This window comes from Ascaphus truei, chromosome 3, assembly GCF_040206685.1.
Source record: "Ascaphus truei isolate aAscTru1 chromosome 3, aAscTru1.hap1, whole genome shotgun sequence".
Lineage (NCBI taxonomy): Eukaryota > Metazoa > Chordata > Amphibia > Anura > Ascaphidae > Ascaphus > Ascaphus truei.
Genome location: NC_134485.1, coordinates 325284670 through 325310438, shown reverse-complemented (window position 1 = coordinate 325310438; position 25769 = coordinate 325284670). Strand labels below are relative to the sequence as shown.

At 46.1% G+C, this 25769-nt stretch overlaps 1 protein-coding gene across 2 annotated transcripts; it reads left to right on the top strand.

Annotated features, from left to right (window-relative positions):
• The first annotated feature begins 2409 nt into the window (after nt 1–2409).
• NABP2 (nucleic acid binding protein 2) lies at nt 2410–16500 on the top strand. Of its 2 annotated transcripts, XM_075591311.1 has the most exons (8): nt 2411–2537; nt 4637–4702; nt 5459–5600; nt 10581–10719; nt 12980–13051; nt 13913–13994; nt 14093–14156; nt 14527–16500. In XM_075591311.1, the coding sequence occupies exons 2-8, from the start codon at nt 4667–4669 to the stop codon at nt 14706–14708; spliced, it is 717 nt and encodes a 238-aa protein (XP_075447426.1). In that variant the 5' UTR covers nt 2411–2537; nt 4637–4666; the 3' UTR covers nt 14709–16500. The 2 variants fall into 2 exon arrangements, with proteins under 2 accessions (XP_075447427.1, XP_075447426.1); XM_075591312.1 differs by lacking the exon at nt 4637–4702 and having other exon boundaries at nt 2410–2537.
• The last annotated feature ends 9269 nt before the right edge of the window (nt 16501–25769 follow it).

Sequence of the window (25769 nt, the reverse complement as noted above, 5' to 3'; positions counted from 1 at the left end):
CAAGATGAGCGAGTTAGAATTTAGCATCATGAGTAACAAAAGGGCGTAACATGGTGATATTTCAGAGGTGGAGGAGGCAGGACTTCGTGAGGGATTGAATGCGAGGAATGAAGGAAAGATCAGAATCAAAGATGACCGCTATACAGCGGTGTTGGGTGCTGATGAGATTGTGGCGTTATTTATAGTGAGGGAATGTTTGAGTGTAGGGGTGGATGTGGAAGAGGGAAAGAGTATTAATTATGTTTTGGACATGTTAAGCGTCAGGTAACAATGGGACATCCACAAGGAGATTGCAGAGAATTAGCTACCAGAAAGGACTTTAGCAGGCCCTTCTGGGATCATTGAGTAGGAGGCACTAGTTCTTGATGATGTTAACGGTCACAGTACGTGGTTGACCAGACTATTTGGGACAATAATCACCAAGCCGAATGCAGAGGTTAAATAAACAAAGGTTTATTTTGGCCGTAGTAAATAGGGAACAACCCAAGTTATACAAGGCAACAACTCACCAAAAATGAGCAGTAAAGGGGACTCCTAAATCGCTAGGTGCAGGACGCAGCCAAAGCTAGCTTACCCTGGATGCCTCCTCCATTAGTCCGTTCCTCGATATCCCTGTAACTCAGGATGACCACCCTGGTCACACAGTTAACGCTACTATTGGTCTCTACACACCAAGACTATGCATGAACAACTGTGAAGCTATGATCGGCGTCTGCTTCTATACTTTCCCGGCCTCATTTTCGAAACATAGAATACCGGGTGCCAACAAATCAGTAGAGACCTTTTCCTCTGAGCCAATCAGGAGTGAGGGGGCATCAGGAACAGAACAATCAGAGTGTGGAGGGTGTAGCTAATGCCTAAGGACAGCATCAAGGGGTAGGGCATGGGAGTGTGGGAAATTGGAACTGACCATTGAGAACCAGACCCACGGGACTAGGACCCAAATTCAGCTCCATACCTCCTGCAGGGTTGGACGCTTCACTGCCGGGGGAGAACAATGCTCCGGCCTTGGAGGGAGTTCTATCCCAGCAGGTGGGTGCGTCTTTCCCCAGCTTCCTATTGTCCCTGAACATGGCACCTGGCCTGACACAAAGGCTAGTGCGCGGAATCATTGTGTACCTGATACTAGCCTTTGTAGCTAGCCCAGGCACACGAGAGACAGATCCACTTTGAAACACAGTAAACACCACACAGTAACACAACTTAATATGACAAGGGCTGGGACATTTTCCTGCCGAGAGGGCAATTTAACCCCTTGTGTGGGTCACCATCTTGACTGGTAGGGGCAGGAAACCTTTATCTGAGTATACTTCGCTGCCCCCACGTCACATTACCGATATAAAATTAAATCATGTTCTCCAAATTGTCCATCAAAGGACAATTTGACTTGCTTAGTAACATTTGGTAGAAACTGAATAAAAAATATATTTCCCATTAAATGCTGCAATACACCCATTCCATGTATGCTGCTGACAACAATAAATACTTTGGGACAATGTGTGGATTTTTTAATTTCTTTAGTAAATCTAGTGCTTTCTTTCCCCATATCTTTTTGCACAAATGTTGCAGCTGGGACACTTTAATAAATAGACCCCAGTGATTTTTTGCTAAACGGGGGGCAAATTAAACACAACATCAAATGAATGGCAATAAAATGATCTTCTTTGAAATAATCATTTGGAGCCGTTTATGGAGCAGGTTTTGCAGCAGAGAGACTTTGGCACAGATGTATCGGAGCTATTTTCTAGCAAATATAACACTGGAAGATGTATCTTCCTTCGTCATCGCGTCAGAGCATTTTGCATTAACGTACGTCGCCATTAGGGAGAGTTACACGGTGTACAAATGATTAATTACGGGGAGGCACCCTATTCTTTATTTATATTGCTTATTTTCCCTAGTACAGGTTGGCACAAAACTCCACGCCCTGTGGCTACGTTAGGCTGCGCTTATAGTGCCGGCGACGTCTCGTCAAAACAAATGCATTGCCGCGACGGGTTGGTCGCGATCGCTGGAAGTCATCTCAACTTGATTTTTCCTGTGACCGTAGCCTGACGTGCCTCAAATGTAAGAAAGTTGATTGACAATGTCCCAGCTCTCAGCCCCAAGCAGGAAACTGTATAGTGTGTTACAGCAAACTTTCCTAATATATCTCCCTGTGCCTTCCTAGGCAGCTGCACTTTCCTTGCACTCTCCCAGATCTCTATGCGATGTATGTGCACTGACTGGATTGCATTGCAAGTCTGACAGGAGTCCCACCCCCATGTACCTGCCCTGTCCTTCCCCCCCCCCTCTTCTTGACGCTTCGAACATTGACAGCCCTGCGCGGGGCGGCTGCTCCGATTGGCCCAAACCATCCCCTTGCTTCCTTTTGATTGGTGCGTTTCTCCGGACCTTTACGCTCCGATTGGTCGGCGGAACTCAGGGACTTCCTGCAAGTGCAGCGAAAACAGAAACCGAACCTGGCGGAGGATGTGAGCTATCGCGATTGGGGGCAGCTGTCGTGACTGGGACAGGGGGGGTCATTCCGGCGCAAGGTAGTGAGAGCAGTGCGTGGCTCCGCCCACTGAGATATAACAGACGAGCCACGTGTCCTGACTAGCAGTTGCCTCTGTGCATAAAGGGCTGTGTGTGGGTAATGCACTGAGAATGACTACTCTGTGCAGAGGAGGTGGGAAGATGCAGCATGCGACCTCACATCCACTCAGCTCCCTGTCATACACTACTGATGGTACCAGTGGCCCGATGCATTCAGAGCTTCATACATGACTTCTGCACACATGTATGAAGATAGAAGCACCTGCAGCCTCTGTGTGGTCTGTCTATCCAGGCAAAAGTGGTGAAAGTGGAGAGGTGCTGCCCCAGGGGGAAGGCAATAATGATAGACATATATAGCACTGAAGTGGGTGGTAGATCTGGCAGGATGGGAAATACCTAATGCCCACCAATAAGCAATGTGGGAAAAATAAATACAAAGGCAGCCGCACACCCAATGAAAAATAGCAAGCGGTTTATTAATTTCAGTAATTCTGTCGCCAACGTTTTGACACTCAGTAGGGGTCTTCCTCAGCGCTGAACCGCCTGCAAGTTAAAAACTATAATTTCTGAGGCTGCGTCCCCGCTAGCGCTGACCATGCCGAGCGCGTGTTGCTTGTCGCTTTTAATTACATAAATGTATATGTGCAAGTCCCCGCTCACGCGGGGCGCGGGCGCTCGTGTGCTGGCACGCACGCTCACTAAACAAAAAAATGTAACTTTGAAGCGCGCTCAGTTTGCCCGCAACGCCCCCCCCCCCCCCGCGCGCGCTTGCGAAATAGCCAGGACAACCGGCGCTCATGCTTGAAGAGTTGGTGACGTCACCGTTCTCAAGCATGAGCGCGGTCAGCGCCAGCGGGGACGCAGCCTAAAGTAACCAACGTTCAAATATTATAAAACCATCTTTCGACAAAAGGATTCCATAGAGATTTACTATGTTATTGTAGCCGAGTCCCCCTCTTTACCTCCAGGGAGAGAGAACTGCCGGGCTTCCCGCCGGAGCTGCGTGCCGTATCAGGAGTGTGGGGGTGGCCATCTTGATTATCGTGCATGCGCAGTACAGCGAGGTGTGCACGCACAGTGTAAGTTGCGGTGGCCATATTGAATGGCTCCGCAGATACTGTACAGGGACTACATGTCCCATAATCCTCGGGAGGGAGGTCAGGCGGACTACACAGCCAAAAAGGCTATGTGAGCAGGAGGGACAGGATATCCTCCGCAGGCTCTCAGTCGGAAGGAGGACGGCAAGAGAGCAGGTAATGTCCAAGGAGCAGTGCCTCCTGGACTAGGCCTAGGCTTGTTCCTCAGGCCCCAGCAAGGCCCTGAGTCACCCCAGCAAAGTGTTACAAAGAAGACCCCAGATTGGTACGCTTCCCCTTTACTGATATAGTAGTGTTATTGCACCGGTGTACAGACGGCGACGCGGTGCTCTGCAGTCTGGGACCAGGCCACATAAACATTTAGGTGAGTCACTCCAGCTGGAGCTCACCCCACGAGGCGGATAAGGACCCTAAGGAGTGAGGTGATTGGTGTTGGAGGCTCCGCGGCGTGGGACCTAACTGATCATTGTCCGGCAGCTGCACCTGGGTACAGGAGTGCCCAGGAAGGTATTCACGTGCACCAACGGTTCACAGGGGTAGCACTACCTCATACTTGGGTGGGACTTGCTGGGAAGGACGCCAGGGATGTTGGTGCCACCGCACCCTCAGTACTTTGGGGGGAGTAATCACCAAGTGTTGGGGCATTGAGTGTACACTGTGGGTACAGGGGTACTGTTATTATATGTGTTCATTATCTGTTAGTGTGTGTTCAGTAAACAGTAGTTATATACCTTGTGTGTGTGTGTGTGTATTATTCTTTACTGTGTATTGAGTCCTGTGAGGGGTTATTCCGCCAACGCTGGGATCCCTCATAGGTGGAGGCGCTGCGATACAAGGAGAAAGAGCTCACCCGAGGCTCCCAGCGGCGGAAGCTTAGGCCTCCTGTGAGCAAACAAGTACAGCAGCACGTGTAGTTCCCTTAGGCATAGGGAAAGGGGGCTACAGTATTATTAAAACAGCATTCCCGCCTACTTGTTGTTTTATGTTTTTTTTTTTTACAGCATTGGAACCAGGGGGTCCTCTGGGGGTTGATGAACTGCTCTATTTTTATCTCCGGGAATCCGCTGGTTAGTAGTTTAGTTGCCAGTGTTTCATTTCCCTTTAGGGATTGGTCCGTGGGACAATAGGAAGCTACAGCGGATAACGTAGCAGCAGCAGCTTCCTACTGGAAGACTGTGGGCGCCATCTTTGAAAATCTAGAAAAGTAAATAGCAGTTAAAAAAAAACTTAGTATTTAGGGAACTAGAAGGTCCCCAGAGGTAAACCTTATGGTTCAGCTCCGAAGGACCCCAGGTTCGAATCCGGTAAAAAGTGGATGAAAATGCTACTTAATTTTATATTGCCACGTTCTTTGCACTGTAGTGTTAATACTGTATACCAAAAAAAATAGTAAGCAGGAGGTAAGGGGGATGTAATCTAAGATACTGTAACTAGGGAATGAACTAGAAACATATATGTAATGCAAAATATAAGAGGATCTTGCCATTTTTAATATAATTATTCATATGTGCTTTGTACATTGCTTTGACATTTGTACACTGCATTATCATGGTTTTATATACGCTGCATTAACCAGGGCAAGGGAGGTTTATTTAAGTGTCAAATTCTCAGTATTGTGACAATCATGCCCCGTAGTTCATTTTCTAAAAGAGCCTGTAAAATGATCCATGTTTTATCGGAAAAGAGAGAATTAAACCCACTGAGCATAAGGCTGCTTCCCTAGTTATTGCTCGACTTTAAAGCAGTAGCCAGTCAGGATAGCATGTCCTTCATTAGATGGGTATGAGAAGCTGTAATGTGACTATTCTGTTTGTATTTCACAGTACATAGAGCACTGGGTGCTGGGCAGACGGGAGAGAGTCACGCTGGACCCCCTGGCCCTCATTATGACCACGGAAACCTTTGTGAAAGATGTGAAACCTGGACTGAAAAACCTGAATGTTCTTTTCATCGTCCTGGAAACAGGTAGGTTACAGCTCAGGGTGCCTGCGAGGCAGCCCCCAGGTGAGAGAAAAGAACAACGATCTTATTGTCAGTGGCGTTTTTATTACCCTAGGTTTAGCGCGGTCAAGTAATATAGAAAAAAATAAAAAAGTTGTGGAGCAATCCGCACAAGGTACAGTTATATAACTAATCCAAACACCTGCTATTGTGGGTGGTGCACCAACCTCTAAAAGTTGTATGAAACAAAAAAAAAAAAGAAGAAAACGTAGAAGTGTAAAGGGCGCATAGGATTTTATAGCCAAACCACAGAAACACGATAATTTTTTTAATATATTAATATTGTATAATGCAAAGAAAGCATATTCTAAATGTTGCCAAAATGATCAAAATGTAGTTTCAATAAATTAAGCTTTCAGATTTTTATCTACTTAACTGATCTGTCCAGTAAAACTTGAACAATATATACAATTCTACCCAGAATGTTGGGAGGCGAAACGCATGTCGGCGGTGTATTTCTATCCGAGATTAAGTATTTATTTATTTATAAAATATTTTACCAGGAAGTAATACATTGAGAGTTACCTCTCGTTTTCAAGTATGTCCTGGGCACAGAGTTAAGACAAATAATACATGGTTACAAATACAGTTACATAAATGAACAGGGTATACATTATATACAAGACATTGCATGCACAGGTAAAGATAATATATATTATGGGCGTATGTAACAGTTACAGACCAAATTAAAATGTGTGACAGCCTTAGATTTGAAAGAACTTAAACTGGTGGTGGATGTGAGAGTCTCTGGTAGGTTGTTCCAGTTTTGGGGTGCACGGTAAGAGAAGGAGGAACGGCCTGATACTTTGAGGCAACATAACTATATGTGAGTCCTGAATATCCTAATTAAGGACAATACACATCTAAAAGAAAGATACCAAATAAAATACAACTGAAAGGATCACTGATGTGGAAATACGCGGAAAGGATGTCGCTTATTGCAAATCTAAGCTAGATCAGCTGAAGGGAGGGTGAGAGCAATCACTTTAAACACCGGCTGGAACACGAGGGGGGGGGGGGGGAGTCTCTCTCGCGAGGCTGATGAGAGTTGAGATTTCGGTCTCAAGACCAGCCTGGAGATTAAAGCATAAATAATGTACGCTAGTAATTTAAAATGATTGACACCGCGTTATAAATACCCATGTGATAAAGATGGATCTGTCGTGCAGATTTTTCAAGTACTTGCAGTACAAATATTGAAAAAAACCTGTGTGAGGGCATAAAGTTAAAACTAACAGCATCATGATAGCCACATGGTTAATCATGCACCTGGAAAAACAAAGCCTGAGGAATGAGATGCTCAGGGCTTTCTCACCACATGGATGATGAGTATTGCTGATTCCCTCAAATTGAGGATATTTATTATGGACTATGACTGTTGAGCATGTAATGTTTATTTGACATTTAGTCATACCTTTAATAACTTGAGGGATTTTATATATCCCTGGACATACTTGAAAGCGAGAGGTAACTCTCAATGTATTACTTCCTGGTAAAACATTTTTATAAATAAATGTGTTCATATTGTTAATGAAATCTAGATTTATAAATAGAAATATGATGGGTCACTATTTATTGTGGTGTACTGGGTAGAATTGTATAGATTTTTAAAGGTGTACAGGACAGATTAGTTAAGTAGATAAAAATGGGAAAGCTACATTAACGGAAAATCTCTTTTTTTTATAATTTTGGTATAATTTGGAATTTGATTTCTTTCTATTATCCAATACTAATATATTTTTTAAATGATCATTTTTCTGTGTTTTGGCTATACAATCCTATGTGCCCTTTATACCTCTACTTTTTCTTCCTTTTTTGTTTAATATAGAAAAAAAAGTTATACATAACATGGCATTAAGGTAGAAGTAGAGGCAGTTTATGTATGAAACCTTACAAAGTAGTGCAAAAGCTCTTCTTACTTTTTTTTTTGGTAGTGTCTATGTAATAATCTTATTTGTGCCAGTTTCATGTATGTCTGCGACGGTCGGTGATGAGGGATTTGTGGAGCAACTGGTGGGGGCTGGGGCGGAGGTACATTAGCATGTTGGTGCAGGTCTATGTATTAGGAAAGGAGCGGATTTCGTTACTTTTCTGTCACCTTAAAGACTGTAAGTTCTCAGGTGCGGAATGGGACGTTTCACCGCGGGCTTTTGGCTGTGACTAAAACGTCGCCGGTGGTCTGCCGCCAGGACACTTCACCGCAGGGCAGCTCGCCGCAGGACCATTCACCGCGATGTCCGGTCGGCCGTGCACCTGACCCAACAAGCCGAGCCAGGTCTGCCGCTCCGACAACTGGATCTTTAAATGTTATGCTCGGGACCGCTGCACTGCCTATACAGGCCAGTCCGTCGCGCCATCTTTAAATATCCCGCGGAACATTTAAAGATGACGCGTCGGACCGTCCTGTATAGGCAGTGTGGCGGTCCCGTGCGGGGCATTTAAACATTCAGTTGTCGGAGCGGGCGGTCGGGTGCGGCAGACTTGGCTTGTCGGGACTGGCGCAGGAGCGGACTTCGTGCCGAAGTGTTCCGGCGGCAGAACGCCTGCGGCGTTTTGTTTGTGGCGAAACATCATAGACCACTCACAAGCAGGGTCCTCATTTACCTTCTGTATTGGTTTGCGCTTGTCTGTCCTTATTTGGTATGTTGTTCTGTGTATGTCATATACTGTACATCACTCTGTACTTCCATTGTACCGCGCTATGGAATATGTTGGCACTTTACGAATTAACGATAATAATCAGTCATTTTGGAACACAATTGAAGCGCAGCAGCATGTATGCACCACATTTTAAAACAGTCAAAATACTCTTAATAAAAATGGCGCCATTCAGGCAAAAAAAATAAAAAAAGAGAAAAGGCGATTATTATTTTTTAGGTGCAAATATTTCAATTCAGACCCACTGTGTTTGCTGTGTCCAGCTGTGTGGCGGATGCCATCCTGAACAACCTCCCCCACTATTGCTTGTGTCCCTGAATAAATCATAAATGATGGAAATGGCTGAGCTGCTTTCCTTTGAGGTTTACAAGGAGAAATGCAAATGAAAATACCTGCATGATGACCCCACCCTATGCGGGGCTGGAATATGCTGTAAGTTCTCTTTGGCTGGTTTCGTCAGTGCTTGTAATTGCATTTGCTTTTCCTTTGGCTTCCATCGGAATGTTCACAGCTGAGGGTTCTGTCATTGATAGAATGAGCGCAGAATCTTCAGCTAATTACAGCAAGTTGATTGAAGACATACACACTAGGACAGGGATGGCCAACTCCAGTCCTCTAGGGCTATCAACAGGTCAGGGTTAAGATTATCCCTGCTTCTGCCCAGGTGGCTCAGCCACTGACTGGCCTGACATAATCTCTCCTGCTTCTCCCCCACATGCTCCCCTCCTCGCCAGCTCTCTCACTCCTCCCCACCCCTCTCTCACCTCCCCTTCTCTCTCACTCCTCCCCACACCTCTCTCTCACTCCTCCCCACCCCTCTGTCACATCCCCTTCTCTCTCACTCCTCCCCACACCTCTCTCTCACTCCTCCTCACACCTCTCTCACCTCTCCCCTTCTCTCTCTCACTCCTCCCCACACCCCTCTTTCACTCCCCCCACCACTATCTCTCACCCCCCTCTCACCACCTACCCTCTCTCTCACCCTCCCCCTCTCTCTGTCTCCCCCCCTCTCTCTGTCTCTCCCCCTCTCTCTGTCTCTCCCTCTCTCTCTCTCTGTCTCTCATCCCTTCTCTCTCTCACCCGTGTCACGTTTTTACATACACCCCACTCTGTTTTTACATACGTGTGGTGGCAGCAGCGTGGGAGGGGAGCCTCCCACTCCCTCAATCCCCCCACCCCTCTCTCACCACCTTCCCTCTCTCACTCACCCCTCTCTCTGTCTCTCCCCACTCTCTCTGTCTCTCCGCCCTCTCTCTGTCTCTCCCCCTCTCTTTCTGTCTCTCATCCCTTCTCTCTCTCTCACCCCCTTCTCTCTCTCACCCCTGTCACGTTTTTACATACAATCCAACCCTGTTTTGACATACGTGTGGTGGCAGCGCTGTGGGAGGGGAGCAGTCTGCTCTGCTCCTGGCATCCCTCGTGCTTCCGCCGCTGCCCCCCAAAATGAGCCGCCCCTGCAACCACCTAGGTCGCCTGGTGATTACATCGGCCCCCGAATGTGTGGGAAGCAGGGGGTCTCCGGACCCCCGGACCGTGTTAATTTCAGCTCCGGTGACCGCCTGCTTCCTGAGATACTGACGGGAAAGGTGCTGTCGGTAGCTTCCCCTCCAGTTGAAACAAAATGTAATTTGAAATCTCCTGCGTTACGCGGGCTGATAGGAAGCCACAACGCAATCCATCAAGGCTTTCTATTGGCCCGCGTGACGTGGGCATTTAAACATCCAGGAAGTCACTGACGGCACTATCTTCGGGAAGCTGGGGGTCCCAGGAGCTGATATATTTATTTATAACATGTATATAGCGCCCTTATCCAGAGCGCTGTACATTAGTTAGTGAGACTTATTTGGTTGGTGGGCAGGGGAGGGAACATGATGCACCGGGCTATGGGTTGGGAGCATTTAAGAGCTTGCTTGGTTGGTGGACAGGGGTTGGGTAAGGTCTCTGGATTTAATCTGGTCAGTAGCATGGTGATGGGTCTGACAGTGGGGACAGTGGTGTCAAATATAAATGCTGTTCAGCTGTGGAGACCCACGCATAAAAAGTGGGGGGGCCAAGGTGGACTGCTCTGTTAACATATAACAGGAAAAGGAATGACATTTCGGGCCGCAATGGCCATTTATCAAATCACCCCTTGTTATTTATTTTTTGCATATTTAAGATAAATTGACTAGATAGTGTCTGTGAGTATGTATGAGCCCATTTACGCTCGGTGTATAATGGGAGTGCCCACCATGAATCTACACAGCTCCCTTGCTGACCAATTCCCGCCTTGCCTTGGTTTTGCAGGCAGAGTAACCAAGACAAAGGACGGACATGAGGTGAGAACTTGCAAAGTGGCCGACAAGACCGGAAGCATCAACATCTCTGTCTGGGACGATGTGGGGAACTTAATCCAACCCGGAGACATCATCAGGCTCACAAAGGGGTAGGCTGCTGGGGAAATAGAGTGGTCAGGGGTCCCACACGTGGGGGGGTGTGAGGGGAGAGACAGAGAAAACTGTACCTGAGACAGCTCTTTATAAAGAATACCATGTAAAGCAATCAGATGTTTTACTTTGCTAAAACTGGTGTCATTTTTTTTGTACTGGTTTTGCTGCATATCCAAGAGCATTGGTACTCAACTCCAGTCCCAAAGACCCCCCCCCCCCCCCAACAGGTCAGGTTTGAAGGAAATCCCTGCTTCAGCACTGGTTGCTCAATCACCACCTGTGCTGAAGATGGGATATCCTTAAAACCTCACTTGTTGCGGGGTCTTGAGGACTGGAGTTGAGAACCTCTATCCAACGGGGTGTTATTTTCTAAAGCCTGGGGGTGAAACCAGTTTAAAACAATGGCACCAGATTTATCAGAGAAAATACTCTGATTACTTTCTTTGGAACTCATTTTATTTGATAAATATTGTGCTGTTTTTTACTTTGGTTTTGCAGGGAGACGTTAGTCTCCTGCTTCAGTGCATCAAGGTACTTTGCTCCAATTTTGCTCATCCAGTAGGTGTCAGCTTCAGTTTAGGGAGTATCAGTGGGAGGAATTAGGGAGGAGCTACAAGACCCAAATATTACAGGGCTGGGAAGATGCACTGACCCCTCTGTATGTTTCCAGTACAACATAAAATATCATTTAAAGTGCTTATACTTCTCTGATATTTTTTAAAAGGCTACAGTCACTATGATTTATCCTATCAATCTCTGTTATTGGGTCACTTGTGTCCTACAACTCGACTTTTAAAACGTGCTGCTTATTTTTTTATTGCTCTATATGTAGCATTGCGAACTCTTTGGTTCGTGAGATACATCATTTTTTGTTTCTTGGTGTTTCTTCCTGTGCAGAACAATATGGCTGCCACATTGCCCTCATTCCGGTGAGCCAACGGAACGACATCGCTTCTTTCTATTGGTTAACCTTGGCATTCCTTTTTTTTCTTCACATTAGGAGACACAAATGCAATAATATTGGCAACGAAGGCCTTGCTAGGGTTTAACATGGCACAATTTGGAATGAGGAGATTTTGTGCCGTGCCCCAGTTTTGCAAAAGTGAAACTGAATGGCTTATATATTTGTCAGGTACAAAAACTGATGAACCGCGGTTGTTTCCCCCCCCGAAACGTTGTGCACTTCTGCTTGCTAGAATTGTGAAATAAATGTAAGTTTGAGTGATACACAATCAGTGGTAGGGGCTCCCTGGTGCGGCGGTCGCGCTGTGTGTTTCTGTCATTTCTGCATGAGACGTGACAGGACGTGCGAGACTGCCAGCAAAGGGAGCAAGTCAACTCTATATAAAGCTACACAAAGTACATAGACGCCATGCAAGTGAGCAAGGAACAACCTGTTCTTTTGCTTATATTATAGAAAGCAGACAGGCCCGACCAGCAGCAGATTTATGTCTTACATATTAACTTACTCGTAGTTTCATTTCCGGCTTCTGTCGTTTTTAACCAGTGGTGTTTTTTTTTAGTTATGACCTAAAAATGTAATCCCTGTTTATAAAGAACAATTCCTGGGCTCCTACCAATTGGGCTAAAATATACTACAAAGGGAGGAGCGCGGGTAATATGTACAGTATTTGTTTTCCTATTTATAATACATATCTGCTTGGAAATGTCTCTGGCTCTTTTTTTTTTTATCATGATTGCCATTTAGTTTCTTAGGCCTTGGACATAGTCATTTAAAACAGTGTGGAGGCGCGCTGAGGCTCAGGGAAAGCGTTTTTTTCCCTGGCCTTACACAGCGCGCCATCCGTGGGCAGGTCTGGGGGCGGGCCAGTGACGTCACGGAGCTGGTTCGCCCTCATTGGGCAAACCGCTCACGTGACCGGCCCTGCGCTCCGGCAAGCAGGAAAATCTGAAAACTTGGTGAGACACACGCTTCCGCAGGCGTGCGGAAGCGTGCGTGAGCCCCTGCTAAAGCCGCTCTCATTGCGGCTGCAGGGGCTCAGTGCCGAGTGTGAGCGCGGCTCAGCACGGCTCAGCCTTGCTCACACTACTATGTCCCAGGCCTTAGAAGAGGAACGATACCTGTGCACTGCAGTCATTTCTTTATCATTTCTACCAAGGATTTATCAAATCAAGTTGGTGTATTTGCAAGAAGGCTCTGGTTTTCTGTGTTCCCCTGAACATGTTTTGTTTAGGCTGCACATGTCTGGTGTGATGTGATTCTTTGCCTTGATCTCTACCTCTCTCTGGTTGTAGGTACGCGTCTGTGTTCAAGGGCTGCTTGACTCTGTACACAGGGAGGGGAGGCGACCTGCAGAAGATCGGAGAGTAAGAGCTTTGCAGCCACCGGACACTGTAGTTAGTGAAATTGTTAGATATGTGGCCACATCTAGTGACCATCTGCCAGGGATTGTGTACCCAGGCCTTGCAGCACCTTAACGACATACTATTTTCAAAATATATACTTCCACGGCAATGTTCCCAAAGGCTATCTTAACCCCTTAGGCTGCGCTTATAGTGCCGGCGATGGCGACACGACGTCGCGTCAAAACAAATGCGTTGTCGGCGATTAGAGTGCGCGCGAAGGCGCGACCAAGCAACAGCGCTATCAAAAATCTGGTAGTCACTGTTATTTGATTTTTCCAGTGACGGTCTCTCCTTGTGGCCAATTAGAGAGCTTCTCCGTCCCTCTGCCCTCCCCCTTTCTGACGTCACTGGCCTTGTAGCCAGCGACGTCGCCTAAACTTTAAATTCAACTATTGCAATGGCGACGGGTGATGTCATCGGTCGCCTTCGCCAGCAGTATAAGCGCAGCCATAGCTGGTATTACAGGGGCAGTGAAGGGGCTACGAAATCTGTGAAATATATCTATTGAGGGTTTGAAAATGATGTTATTTAGGTTGCAGTTTTTTGCTACAAGGCAATGTTTGATGGCCCCTCTGACTTAATTAACTCTTTCCCTGCTAGAAAGATCTGCAAAGCATTGGATTATTAATTTATTCCTCTCTAGAGGGACTTTGAGAGCATAATTTCCCTATTATGGGGACCTACACGAAGTCCTTTCCTGACAAGGAGACACATACAGATCATTGCAGAATATAATCCTTTCCTCCCAATGCAGTGACCAATCATCTGCTAAGGAGGTCTTGTTAATCCACTTCTGTTTAGAGAGCTCTCTCCCTGTTCCAGGTTCTGTATGGTTTACTCTGAGGCGCCCAACTTCAGCGAACCAAACCCCGAATATGTGGCACAGCAATCCCAAAGCAAACAGGTGAGTGGGATGTGGTTCCTGGTGTCCGTTGCAGGGGAGGTGGGGGATTCTAGTTGCTTTAGAGGTAACGGGACATCCACTGTCCGCTCTGATTACAGGCACAGGCGGAGACCGTGGCGGTGACGACCAATCACAGCCCACCCAGCATTCCAGCCACTTCAGGTAAAGAAGACCTTCTGTCCTCTGTCTTCTAGCAGTACACTGCCAGGCCTTCTCTGTATAAACTGTTTGGCGAAGCAGCAGCCCAATACGTGTCCTTCACACAATAAAGCAATGGTCTCACTTGGTAAATCGTAGGTGGTGCAGTGTTCTGGGGCAGCTGCATAACTGTGTAAGTGGAGTAAAGCTCTGCATAAGTCCAATGTGTCAGTGGAGAGTTAAGAGGAGTATTGTTCTGGGGCAACCTCATATGTGTTAGGGAAGAATTGATTGGAGCGATGCTCTGCATAGCTGCCAGGAAGGAAGGCTCTGCACAAGCATGTAGCAATGCAGTCTAGCGTTTGTAAATATCTTGTCCTCATTTTATTTCCAGCCTCCGACCTACCTAATGGGAACGGCACAAACCTCTCAGGACCGTCCTCATACCAGCCCCCGGCACCTACTCACCCATCCGGTGGCCGAATCACACGCAGCCAACCCAGCCACTCGCTCCCACCTGGAGCCTCCAGCCCAGTCAGCAACGGCAAAGAAACAAGGCGAACGGGAAAAAGATAGCAGCCCCACTCTATGCTCCCAAGTTAAACCAGAGCTGTATTATCCCCCTCCAACCAAGCACAGCGGCACAGATTGATGGTGTACGGAAAGCAGGATAGTGTTGTTGATGAGACACATACAGAATACATCTGCACCAGGCATAAGGTAGAAGGGGTACCGGGAAGCAAAGGTTCTGATGGGTCTTGGCCAATATTTGCTATTTATAATGTTGATAAGTCAGTCAGAATTTGATTACCATCAGATATTACCTGATAGTAATCCAAATATCTTAATACGTTGCCAGACATTACCTAACACATTCGTATATATTAGATGAGGAACCTATTCCATTATAAAATAGGGATGACAGAGTAATGTTGGGGTATTCTGTAGCCTGGTACCGTTTCTGTGCACCCCAAGTTGCATCTTGGGAAAAGGAGCACACCCTAACTGTAACCAGAGGAGGACCTAGGACCCCACACCCAAGCCAGGTGTGTCACAGCATTTTATAGAGCAAGACAACATTTTGAAGTATTCACAGAAATGCAGCTTAAAATGTAAATATTACATTTGAATTTACAGTAAAAATAAATATGTAAAACAATAATTTAGCAACGCCCTTACATGAAAATCTATAAAATAAATGGAATAAGGGGGTCGCCTGTATTTTAAGAAGATAGACTGTCCACGGACGTCTAAATGAAGTGGTCATTATTTATTGAGTTTAACAGTTGGGTGTCTGTTTCCTATTAATCCGAAAGGGATTATTGAACCCGGGGCTTCCCAAACCCTATCCGGACGCCAGACCACTCCAGAGTTTAGAAATAACTCGTACCTTTACAAACATGTAATTGCACACAGTACGGGAGTGAGGGGACAGAGCCTGGTGAGATAAAGAGGTTCGTACGTAGCCCAGTCACACATGGTGAGTGCCATTGATTTTGTTGGCAAGTGGAAGTCTACTGGTGCCAAGCAGAGGTGCAGACAATGAACGGAGGACTAACGGATAGTGGTCAGTTCTTTTTAATGTTCGCTGAACAGAAGGGTGAATTGTATTTCTTTTTAGTGGTAGACCAATGAGGTTAAGAAAATGAGGAAAGTTTCTACACTGCATCCAGTCTAAAATTCTGTAAGTGCTGCAAATGTATATATTTTTTGTAACATGGGGCCGTTCTAAAGCTGTGCTACTGCTGGTTCACAAGTTACCTTCCCAGCAAACGCACCTCTTGAACTGAAGGAGTTAGTACTAAAAAAAAAAAAATCTAACTGGGAAGAATCACTACAGTTTAACTCATGTGTTGCTGGGGGGGCTGGGAGTGCCAGCAAAGACGGAGATACAATAATCTGTGTGAGAACTCTTATTTCTATTTTTTTACTGTACTCTCACACATTGCCGTTGTGTGAGATAATACATCTGCCCACTCTCCCTCTCTGCATTAAGGTTGTGTTAAACCGCGTGTGCTGCCTTCCCCATGTACCTGGCAGCTATTCTATTCTAGTACTTTCATAAACTGATTGTAGTGCACTACAATGTTACAATCCCTGAACCCTCCCTACTCCGTTTTAAAATACTAATTTCTTTGTCCGAGTCATCTTTTAACAAGCATATTTTAAAATGACTTCTAATTAAGTCACTCTTACCTTTTTTTTTTTATTGCTATCATGATGCAACACGCATATATGTCAGCTGTTTGCTAGGCTTTTTATTGTCCGATTGAAACATAGCTGCCATTCCTCCCATGGAAGTAATGAGCTTGAAGCCTGTATGACTAAATACTTACTATAACATTTAATAAAAGAGCTTTGATTTCTTGCACTGTCTTTTTTTCTCTCTCCAGGTTTTGTAGATGGTCTGGTACTTTAGCTGCAATGCGGTTAGGTAGGAACTAATTCTAGTATACTGTAGTTTTTTTTTAATATTTGTTTTTTAAGTCTAAAAATGTTTTATTGTCTGTGTTTGTAGAGGGAAATTGTGGGCAAGTGACGTGCTTATTAATCTTGTTTCCTCTAGCCCACTGATAGTGTCATTTTATTTATTTATCCCCCTTCTTTGTAATATGACCAATTAGGAGAAATAAGATAAGTGCAGTAAAACGCCGTCCATAACATTTTCGCATTAACATTTCAAAAGAGATTAAAAAATAGTTGCCTAGTTTATTTAAAAAAAAAAAAAAAAAAATACTTTAATCACCTTGTTTTCACCTAATACATATATCATTGTTGTTACTTCACCAAAGTAGGACTGCACCTGCCTTGTTTCATAATCGTCCACTTGAAAATATGTCTTCCCCTGTCAGCTGCTAGGTTGGTTGCTCCGCCCTGAATGGTTTGGGTCAACTTGGGCTTGGGTCTGGTGCTCAGGCCTGCGCTTTTGTTTGGTTACTTCTGACTATCCCTTGCGAGGTGTTCTTTGGGGCCTCGGTCCACTGATCCAAAAATTGTTTTAATTGCAGAAACCGTTTCCTTTCTGGTTCTCCCGCCTTCCTTGAGGGGTTTCCCCAGATAGTTCAGAAGTCATACCTGCTTCTCTTGTGAAACTTCTTCATCCAGCACTGTAGCATGCCACGTCACACATCCACGTTATGTTATCTGTTCGTTGCACCACCTGCAGTTGAGCAGTCATGGAAGACCCATGTCATCGTTCTACCAACTAATCTCTCTCAGGCTACCAGTCTATTATGGCTGAAAGTCCCTCACCTCCCGTCATCAAGTCCAATAGGGACATACCTCGCCCCACAACTGGCAGAGTACTGTTGCAAAAGGATGTCCTGCCATATCACTCCTGCACTTCATCTGCTCCTTCGTGCCCTGCTTGCTGATCAATGTCAGTCATGCGCCTTTTTTAGCCTGGCTCCATTCACTAGCCCAGACAGCCCCAGACTCCTCAGTACTACGATAATATTTTTGCACGTATAGAGACTCCAGGACTCGCTCTGTCATGCGCCCCTTTTCCATTCTGCTGCTACTAACACCCCACTTGCTCCAACCTCTGCTTACTGTCTAAGGTTAGCCTCTGCACACCTCTCCTTTACCACTAACCTTGTTCTCACCAGTAGTTATACCGATACTTTGTCATGTGGCCCTAAAGCTTGGGATTGTTTTTGTTCTACTCGGCGTGACACTGTCAGGGAAATAAAGCAATCATAAATTGGACTACCTCCACATAAACCAGTGTCGTGGCACCCTTGAGTGTAACAACCCCAAACCAGGTGTGTCAGAAACATTTAAGCAACAAGACAAAAACTTGAACACAAATGCAATTTTCAATAAAAAAAAAAAATCGTTAAAATAATTATTTAGCATAGTTCCTGCTTCAGAAACATGACATAGTGGGGGTGAATGAGCAGCACCATCTAAGATGGCTGCTTAGACAAGGTGCTCCACAGCCACGGGGGCTAACTGTGCTTTAAACAATGACTAAGACGATCCCTTCGAAAATATCTCACCGTGGAAAACTAAAATAAAACTCTATGAAGCCAAAAGTCTGAAAATCTACCTCTCAAAAGGATTCACTGTTCTTTTTTTTTTTTTTTTAATCTTTTTTTTCCTTTATTGGAGACGCATATAAAAAATTACAGACAGAGGTTACAATCAATATGGTACATTACGATTCGAGGATAGCGGAACTTGATTGTGAGGTGAGTGATTGGTCTCAATAAATCGTTTTCTCGGTTTTTGGTAAGAAAAGAAAGGCAGGGGGGGACTCAGGGTGGGACGATAGATGGGGACGACAGAAGAGGGGGAAAATGGGTGGGGGGGAAGGGCGGGTTAACCCCTCTCTCTCTACCTCCTTAGCTGGAAAACTATTCGGCGTTAGGACCTAATCGGGGGGGGGGGGGGGGGTTCCGGAGCTAATCCAGGGCTCCCAGGTATTGTAGAATTGTGGCATTTTTTGTTTTAACATGGCCGTTAGTTTTTCCATATTCATTACTATATTTATTCTGTTGACTACAGTCCTCCTTGAGGGCGCTTTTAGTTGCTTCCAGGCCGCCGCCACCGAGCATCTCTCCGCCGTAAGTATAGCAGAAATCAGCCTGGCCGCAGGGGCTAGGAGGTCCTCTATTGGTTTGCCCAGCACGTATGTCAGAGGGTCCAAGGGAACCTCTAGGCCCAGGGTGTTGTCCAGTAGTCTTTGAACTCTGGTCCAGAACTGCTGGATCTCAGGACATGTCCACCAAATGTGGGCCATGTCACCCTTTTGGCCACATCCTCTCCAGCACAGGTCAATTGCGCCGGGGAAGATCTGGCTCAATCTACTCGGGGTCAGGTACCATTGAAATAGTATTTTGTATATGTTTTCTTTTGTAACTGAGCAAATTGAAGTTTTGGGGGCTGTGTCCCAGATGTCCTCCCAGTCCTCAAGATCTAATGGTATGCCGAGGTCTATGCTCCATTTTTGCATATAGGCATGGGTGGGTGAGTTCTCTATTATACTGTAGATTGCTGTGATTAGCCCTTTCTGGTACTCTCTCACTTGACAGAGGGCCTCAAATTTGGTCAGGGGGGGGAATTTTGAGGTCGGTGATAGAGTTCTAAGGAAATGCCTTATCTGTAGAAATGCGAAAATGGGGAGATGTGGGGCTGATAGTTTATTCTTGAGCTCCTGGTAGGACAGAGCTTCGTCATTCTCTAGCAGATCCGCAACCATGCTAACATTTAGGTCCTGAAATAGACCGATCTGAGCTTGGGGGTTTCACTGTTCTTTAAGAGGAAGGAACATCACAAACTTCAGTCTCAAAATGTTAGATCTCCACGTGCTGAGACCGAACCAGAATTAAGCTCTGATGAGGAAGACCTGGCTCCGGTTAAGAAAGATCTGAAAGTGGACCTGAAAAGCTTGCTATAAGCTATTAGGAGCACGCTCCAGCAGGAGATAAAGCACGGATCTCGGCAACACAACAGAGACGAAGGTGGACAAAATGGCCCCCCTCCAACACGAGACCTCTGCTGAGGTGAAAGAAATGCAGTCCCCAATAGCCTCACTTCAGGAGGGTATTGAAGACGCCGAAAACCGGTCACGTAGAAACAACATGCGAGTCCGTCATATACCTGAACTGGGGAGGCCTGAGGATTTAGAGGACTATGTGCACGATCTACTAGGGGGATCTACTCCCTGACATACCCAAGGAACAGGTTCCAGGTGAGCACAATCTCATCGGAATTAGGAGTATATAGAGAGAAGAGAACGGCACACAATAGTGTAATACTGTATATAACAGTTTGAGCAGAAAAAGTATTGCACTCACATTTGATGAAGTCAAGCGGGCATTTCGGTTATTAAGTGTAACCACACTGGAGTTGTTGACTCTTCGTTAACAGGACATCTCTGATGATGTATATTGTCTCCAATGGCAGGACTCGCAGTGTCATACAGACTCACCAGTAGCAGGATATTCTCGGTGGAACAAATAAGACACAGATAGTGTAATACGCTGCTCAGTCCCGCCAGATCCCCGGCAGCCCTTGCTCCTCGCGTCACCGCGTGACGTCACTTCCGGTCGCATCAGTTCGTCCGTCGGTGCCCGCCCACAGAGGATCCTGTCTCCTCTCTTGAGACCACGTGTCAGCCACGCTTTACGTGTTTCACTGCACAGGTGGCAGCTTCCTCAGGAAACTATTGTGTGCCGTTCTCTTCTCTCTATATACACCTAATTCTGATGAGATTGTGTGCACCTGGAACCTTCATCCTCAACTACTCAAGTGGCCCAGAACGAACCCATTTGTTATCCGGTGCGGCGCCCATCAAGGGAATCCATATATTTGGACTATAACTTATAATCCTTTGAGCTCACAGTTCTTTTGCGCTTGTTCTTTTCCCCTGTTAATACCCAAGGAACAACTTATCATTGACAGGATACACAGAGCCCTGTCAGCTAGATCCGCTGATCTTAACAGGCCGCGGGACGCGATCCTGAGGCTCCATTACAAGCAGACGGCAGAACTAGCCCTATGAAAATCTAGAAAAATTGCTTCTATTGTATATGAAGGACAGCAATTACAAATATACAGAGATCTATCTTACACAACTTTGCTAAAGAGAAGAAGCTTACAATCAATCAAGCAAGAGCTCCGAGATAGATAAATCTTATACCATTGGAGTCTCCCCTTGAAGCTAGTTATCTATTACAGGGGCTCGTTAAATGGAGATGGAAGGCTGAGATTTCCTCAAGACCAGGGATCTACCGAAACTGTGTCAAGGTTTGAAGGAGAATCAACTGGGAGAGTCTATAGTACCAGTTTAATAGGGATGCTTATTGATGGCTGGAACCAGGAATCCGGATCTGGTGTGATAAGCCAAGAGTTCAGCAAGGAACAGGCTGAAGGAATTGGCAAGCGATCAAAGGTTGGGGCAGGCAGCAAACAGAAGAGTAATTCGATGAAGCCAAGGTCAGACCAGGGAGAGCAGCAAAGTATGCAGACAATCCAGAATTGGTTCCAGGTCTTATAAACAGCCAGCAGCAAGACAGGAAGCTTCCAAGCAGCAGAGAGAAACTGAGAACCTGCCTCCAGCTTAGCAAGGTTGATGTGAAGCACTGAAGGACAGGATAGGTGTCTTTGGGATAGGTGGCAGTGGGAAGTCAGGTGGTGTAGTCAGTATAGCGGTCTACCGAGGGCCTGTATAGAATGATGCAGGTCCTTATTGACCGGACTCAAAACCAACTGCGGAGGAATGACAGAGGCCCCAAAGAACACCTCGCAAGGTGCAATGGCTCATTCAGTGGCTCAGTCAAAGACTGAGTCACTGATTGAGCCACCTGTGGGATATCTATAAAAGCTGGCCTGCTGGGGGCCCTTGAGTTTGAGACCCCTGATATATGCCATATACCATATTCACATATATATATACCATATTTAAGGCATGTTGATATGTCACGATTATAAACGCAATGTTAGACTAGATACCTATTAGGAGGTTAACTATCTCTGGTCCATGTTAACTTGTCCTGCAGAAAGGCTATAACAAGAAAGTTTACCACGGAAGTCCACGGTCATACGTGGTTAACAATACTTTCATTGACCACGGCATAATGGCGGTGGCTCCCGCAAGTTCCTGGTTAAAAAACAGGAGTGCCCTAGTAAAGAGAGAGAAAAAATAAAGTGCAACCAAATATATACGTCCCGGCTTATTGCCACAGCAAAGGTCATCGCCACCTCTCTCCTGGAGCTGGGGGAAGAAATCTCTCAATAGACTACTACATTTACATATGTGTACTTGGACCTGTTGATTGAAGTGGGATGGGTGAGCTTAAACTGGGGAGGAGAGGACACAGACGTCCCAAACTATTTACAATTAGACATACATAATCTTAGCAAGCTCAAACCCCAGACCCACAGTATTATATAGGTATATATTTATTTGTGTATAGGTATATATTTATTTGTGTATGCTGGAGTGCCACTGGGAAAGCATATAGTTTGTTGCACTTTATTTTTTCGAGATTTTTTTCTCCCCATAGTCACTAGGGCACTCTTGGTTTTTAACCAGTTTTAACTGCACTGTAGCTCATATACTGCTCCTACATTTTAACCCCTTAGGCATTGCATACGGTACATGGCATGCATCCCATGCTGTTGGCTATATCATTGTTTTGTTGCCTCTTCTCTCTATGCAGCGGAAGAAATGCAATAGACACAGTATAGCATGGGTAGTGTAGGACCTGCTGAGAGGTTCTGCCTTGACGTGGCTACAGACTTCAAATGTTTTGGTCAAAGGATTGAACTAAATGACCATATTTATGAGAGAAAAAATATATAGAATAAACATATAGTAATGTACTAAATAATTTGTCATATTGGATGTGCATTTCTGGCTTCTTTGTTTATTGTAATTTACCTTTTATGTTCATTCTTTTTTTATATATTTAATTTTTTTTCCATTCAACATCATTTTATTAGCTAAGAATTTTTTCTTTGGTCTTTTTTACCTGCTATTATGTATATTTCATAATCTCCCTAGTTCCTGGTTTACTGTATACATGTGAACACACATACCTTATTTCTTGATAAACAGGGTTACTTCCCTTCCAAATACATCCAGCGCCCACTTATCTTTCTACTACATCCCTGGATATAGAATCAAGTATATGCATGCCTGCTAGACTTAGATATATCATTTGTCTACCCAGGGCCCTGAGACCGCCGGACTGCTCCACTCACTACATGTACTACATGTGTGAGCCATGGTATCAAAACAAATACACACACCTACATCTCCCTCTCCCCTGATCCTAAGGCTATGCTTATAGTGAGGGCGACAGCGAGGGCGCACAGCGCCGTCACAAGTACTTGAAGTCCGTCGTGGGGGCCCATAGTGGGCGCGACGGTGCTGCGTAGCGACATGGCGACCGAAATCGCTGAAGTCAAGAAATTTTGTCTTGGACAGCGATGGCAGCGTCACGTGAGCGGTTTGTGACGGTGCTCGTCTCAAATCAGGAGGCAGACCCGCAGGGCTGAGGTAGGGATACAAACCGACCACAACCCAGGGACAGAGTCCTGTAAGAGTATCCGTAGTCGGTATGGAAGCAGAGGTCAGGGCTGGCAGCAGAGTTGCAAAGTCAAGGAGGCAAGCGGAGGTCAGGGCAGGCGGAAAGCAGTGAGGTCGGGGTCACGGTCCGGTGTCGGCAACAGGAATTTAAAACAGGCAAGAAGGTAAGGTGTAACTGCAAAGACCGACAGGAGCTGCAAACACAGAACTTTGCTAGGCGACTCCCTATGGTAACTGCAGCCTAATAAGCAGGCTGCCAGTACCCAAAATGGCCACAGAGAGCAGAAAGGGCAGGAGAAACAGAAAACCCGGACAACGGTGTAGATGGGGGGAGGGTAGAAGGAGAGAAGGTGTTCTGGACGAACGGCTTGAGGAGGAACACATGGAACACTGGGGGGTATTTGTAAAAGTTCCAGTTTGAACGTCACCGGGTTGACTTGTTTCAAGATTTTATAAGGTCCAATTAACTTGGGCCCGAGTTTGGAGGAAGGTTGTTTCAAGCGGATATTTTTCGTAGCCAGACCGTTTAACCGCCTAGGTTTTTTTGCTGGAGAGCGGCTTTTTCAGATTGACCTGGATTTTCTTCCAGAGTAACTGGGGTTCTTGGATTTTGTCATCCACTGCAGGAACTCCGGACAGGTGACTGGAAAGAGGAAGGGCAGCGGGATAGTACCCGTAGGCAAAGAAGAACAGTGATTCCAGTGTTGAATCGTGCTTCATAGCATTACGGGAAAACTAGGCCCACGGGAGCAGATCAACCCAGTCGTCCTTTAGCTCAGAAACAAAACAGCGGAGGAATTGTTCTAAGGACTGGTTGGTCCTTTCCGTGAGATCACTGGACTGGGGATGGTAGGAAGAAGAGAAATGTAAGGAGATACCCATTCTTTGGCAAAAGGCCTTCCAAAATCTAGAGACGAATTGGGATCCGCGATCCGAGACTATATCCGTCGGGACTCCATGGAGGCGGAATATCTCTTTAATAAAGATCTCTGATAGTTCAGATGTGGTGGGTAGCTTCCTGAGAGGAACAAAATAGGCTTGTCGTGTGAATCGGTTGACCACTACCAGTATGGTTGTCATACCCCTGGAGGGAGGCAACTCCACAATAAAATCCATGGAGAGGTGGGTCCATAAGCGGATGGGGACAGGTAAGGGTTGGAGCAATCCATAGGGTAACGTCCTTGGCACATTTGTCTGAGCGCATATAACGCAGGCTGCCACAAACTCCTGTACGTCTTTGTGGAGCTCTGGCCACCAAAAGATTTGTTCGAGAAAATCGCAAGTCTTCCTAACCCCCGGGTGACCAGTCGTCTTGGAGTTATGACCCCATTTCAAAACCTCACTTCGAAATTGGGGAGGAACATAATTTAGACGAATGTGTAGACGTTGATCTAGGATCCCCTGCCTGAGCCTGCGAAATCTGTTGCAGAAGTGATTAAGATATGGCAGAAATCATCTGTGCAGGTGGAATGATGCTTCCCTGCTTTATCTCCTCGTGTAACAGTCGTGCTCGCCACAAACCGGGACCGGACCCGGGGCTGAGGTGGGGATGTGAATACACCGACCTTAGGCCACGGAATCAGGTCCGGAGTGCAGATTCCGTGGTCAAATGTAGCCGGTTCAGGATTGGAGAAGGCAGAGTGATCCGTGGACAAGCCGGGGTCAGGGTTGGAGAAGGCAGGGTTAACAATATCCAGGCTGGGGTTCGGCAACAGGAAGGCAGGTACGTAGTGCTTCAGCGTACAAGCTGCAGCATAGGAATGGCCTCTGCGTGAAGAACGGGAGCGGCCCATGACGAAGGCCTCTGCAAGGGAAGTAAGCAGACCGGCCTAGGAACACCAAAAGTTAGCACTAGGGATCCAGCGCTTCAGCACAAGAACCAGGAAGCAGGCCTCTGCAAGGAGGATATGCAGCAGGCCACTGGAACAAGGAAGCAGGCCCCTGCAAGGAGGATATGCAGCAGGCCACTGGAACAAGGAAGCAGGCCCCTGCAAGGAGGATATGCAGCAGGCCACTGGAACAAGGAATGGCTAAGCCAGGTAGCTTGTGACAAACACAGTTACATCCAAGTAGCACTTGGTTTATGCCGCAATGAGGAAAAGGGAGAGCCCAGGGAGAGCCCCGTATAAGAAGGGCAGGAAGCCAATCAAAGGACAGGGGTGTGAGGGAATTCCTCCAATGACGCAGCACAGAGACGGAACTGCAGTGATTGCAAGCATAGGTGATACTGATTGCAGATTCAAGGGGGAGTTGTCTAGAAACTGCATAGCTCTGTAAGGAATTGGTTTCAGCCAAACCCAGGAGCGGATTCCTTACACCTCGGAACTGTCAGGAGAGAATTGTCGAGATAGAGCGTCTGCTTTGGTGTTCTTGGATCCTGGACGATAAGAGATCACAAAGTTGAACCGAGTGAAGAAGAGAGCCCACCTCGCCTGACTTGTCCCGAGTCTCTTTGCTCCTTCAATGTATTCGAGGTTCTTGTGGTCTGTAAGGATTGAAATCGGAGAAGCTGTCCCCTCAAGCAAATGTCTCCATTCGTCAAGAGCCATTTTCATAGCCAGAAGTTCCTGATTTCCAACATCATAGTTCCTTTCAGC

What these genes read in the sequence shown, in the direction of transcription:
- NABP2 (XM_075591311.1), top strand. Translation starts at nt 4,667, where the DNA reads ATGAACTGCTCTATTTTTATCTCCGGGAATCCGCTG. An exon ending in TTTCATCGTCCTGGAAACAG is followed by an intron (nt 5,601 to 10,580) that starts GTAGGTTACAGC and finishes TTGGTTTTGCAG; the next exon opens with GCAGAGTAACCAAGACAAAG. An exon ending in CAGCATTCCAGCCACTTCAG is followed by an intron (nt 14,157 to 14,526) that starts GTAAAGAAGACC and finishes TTTTATTTCCAG; the next exon opens with CCTCCGACCTACCTAATGGG.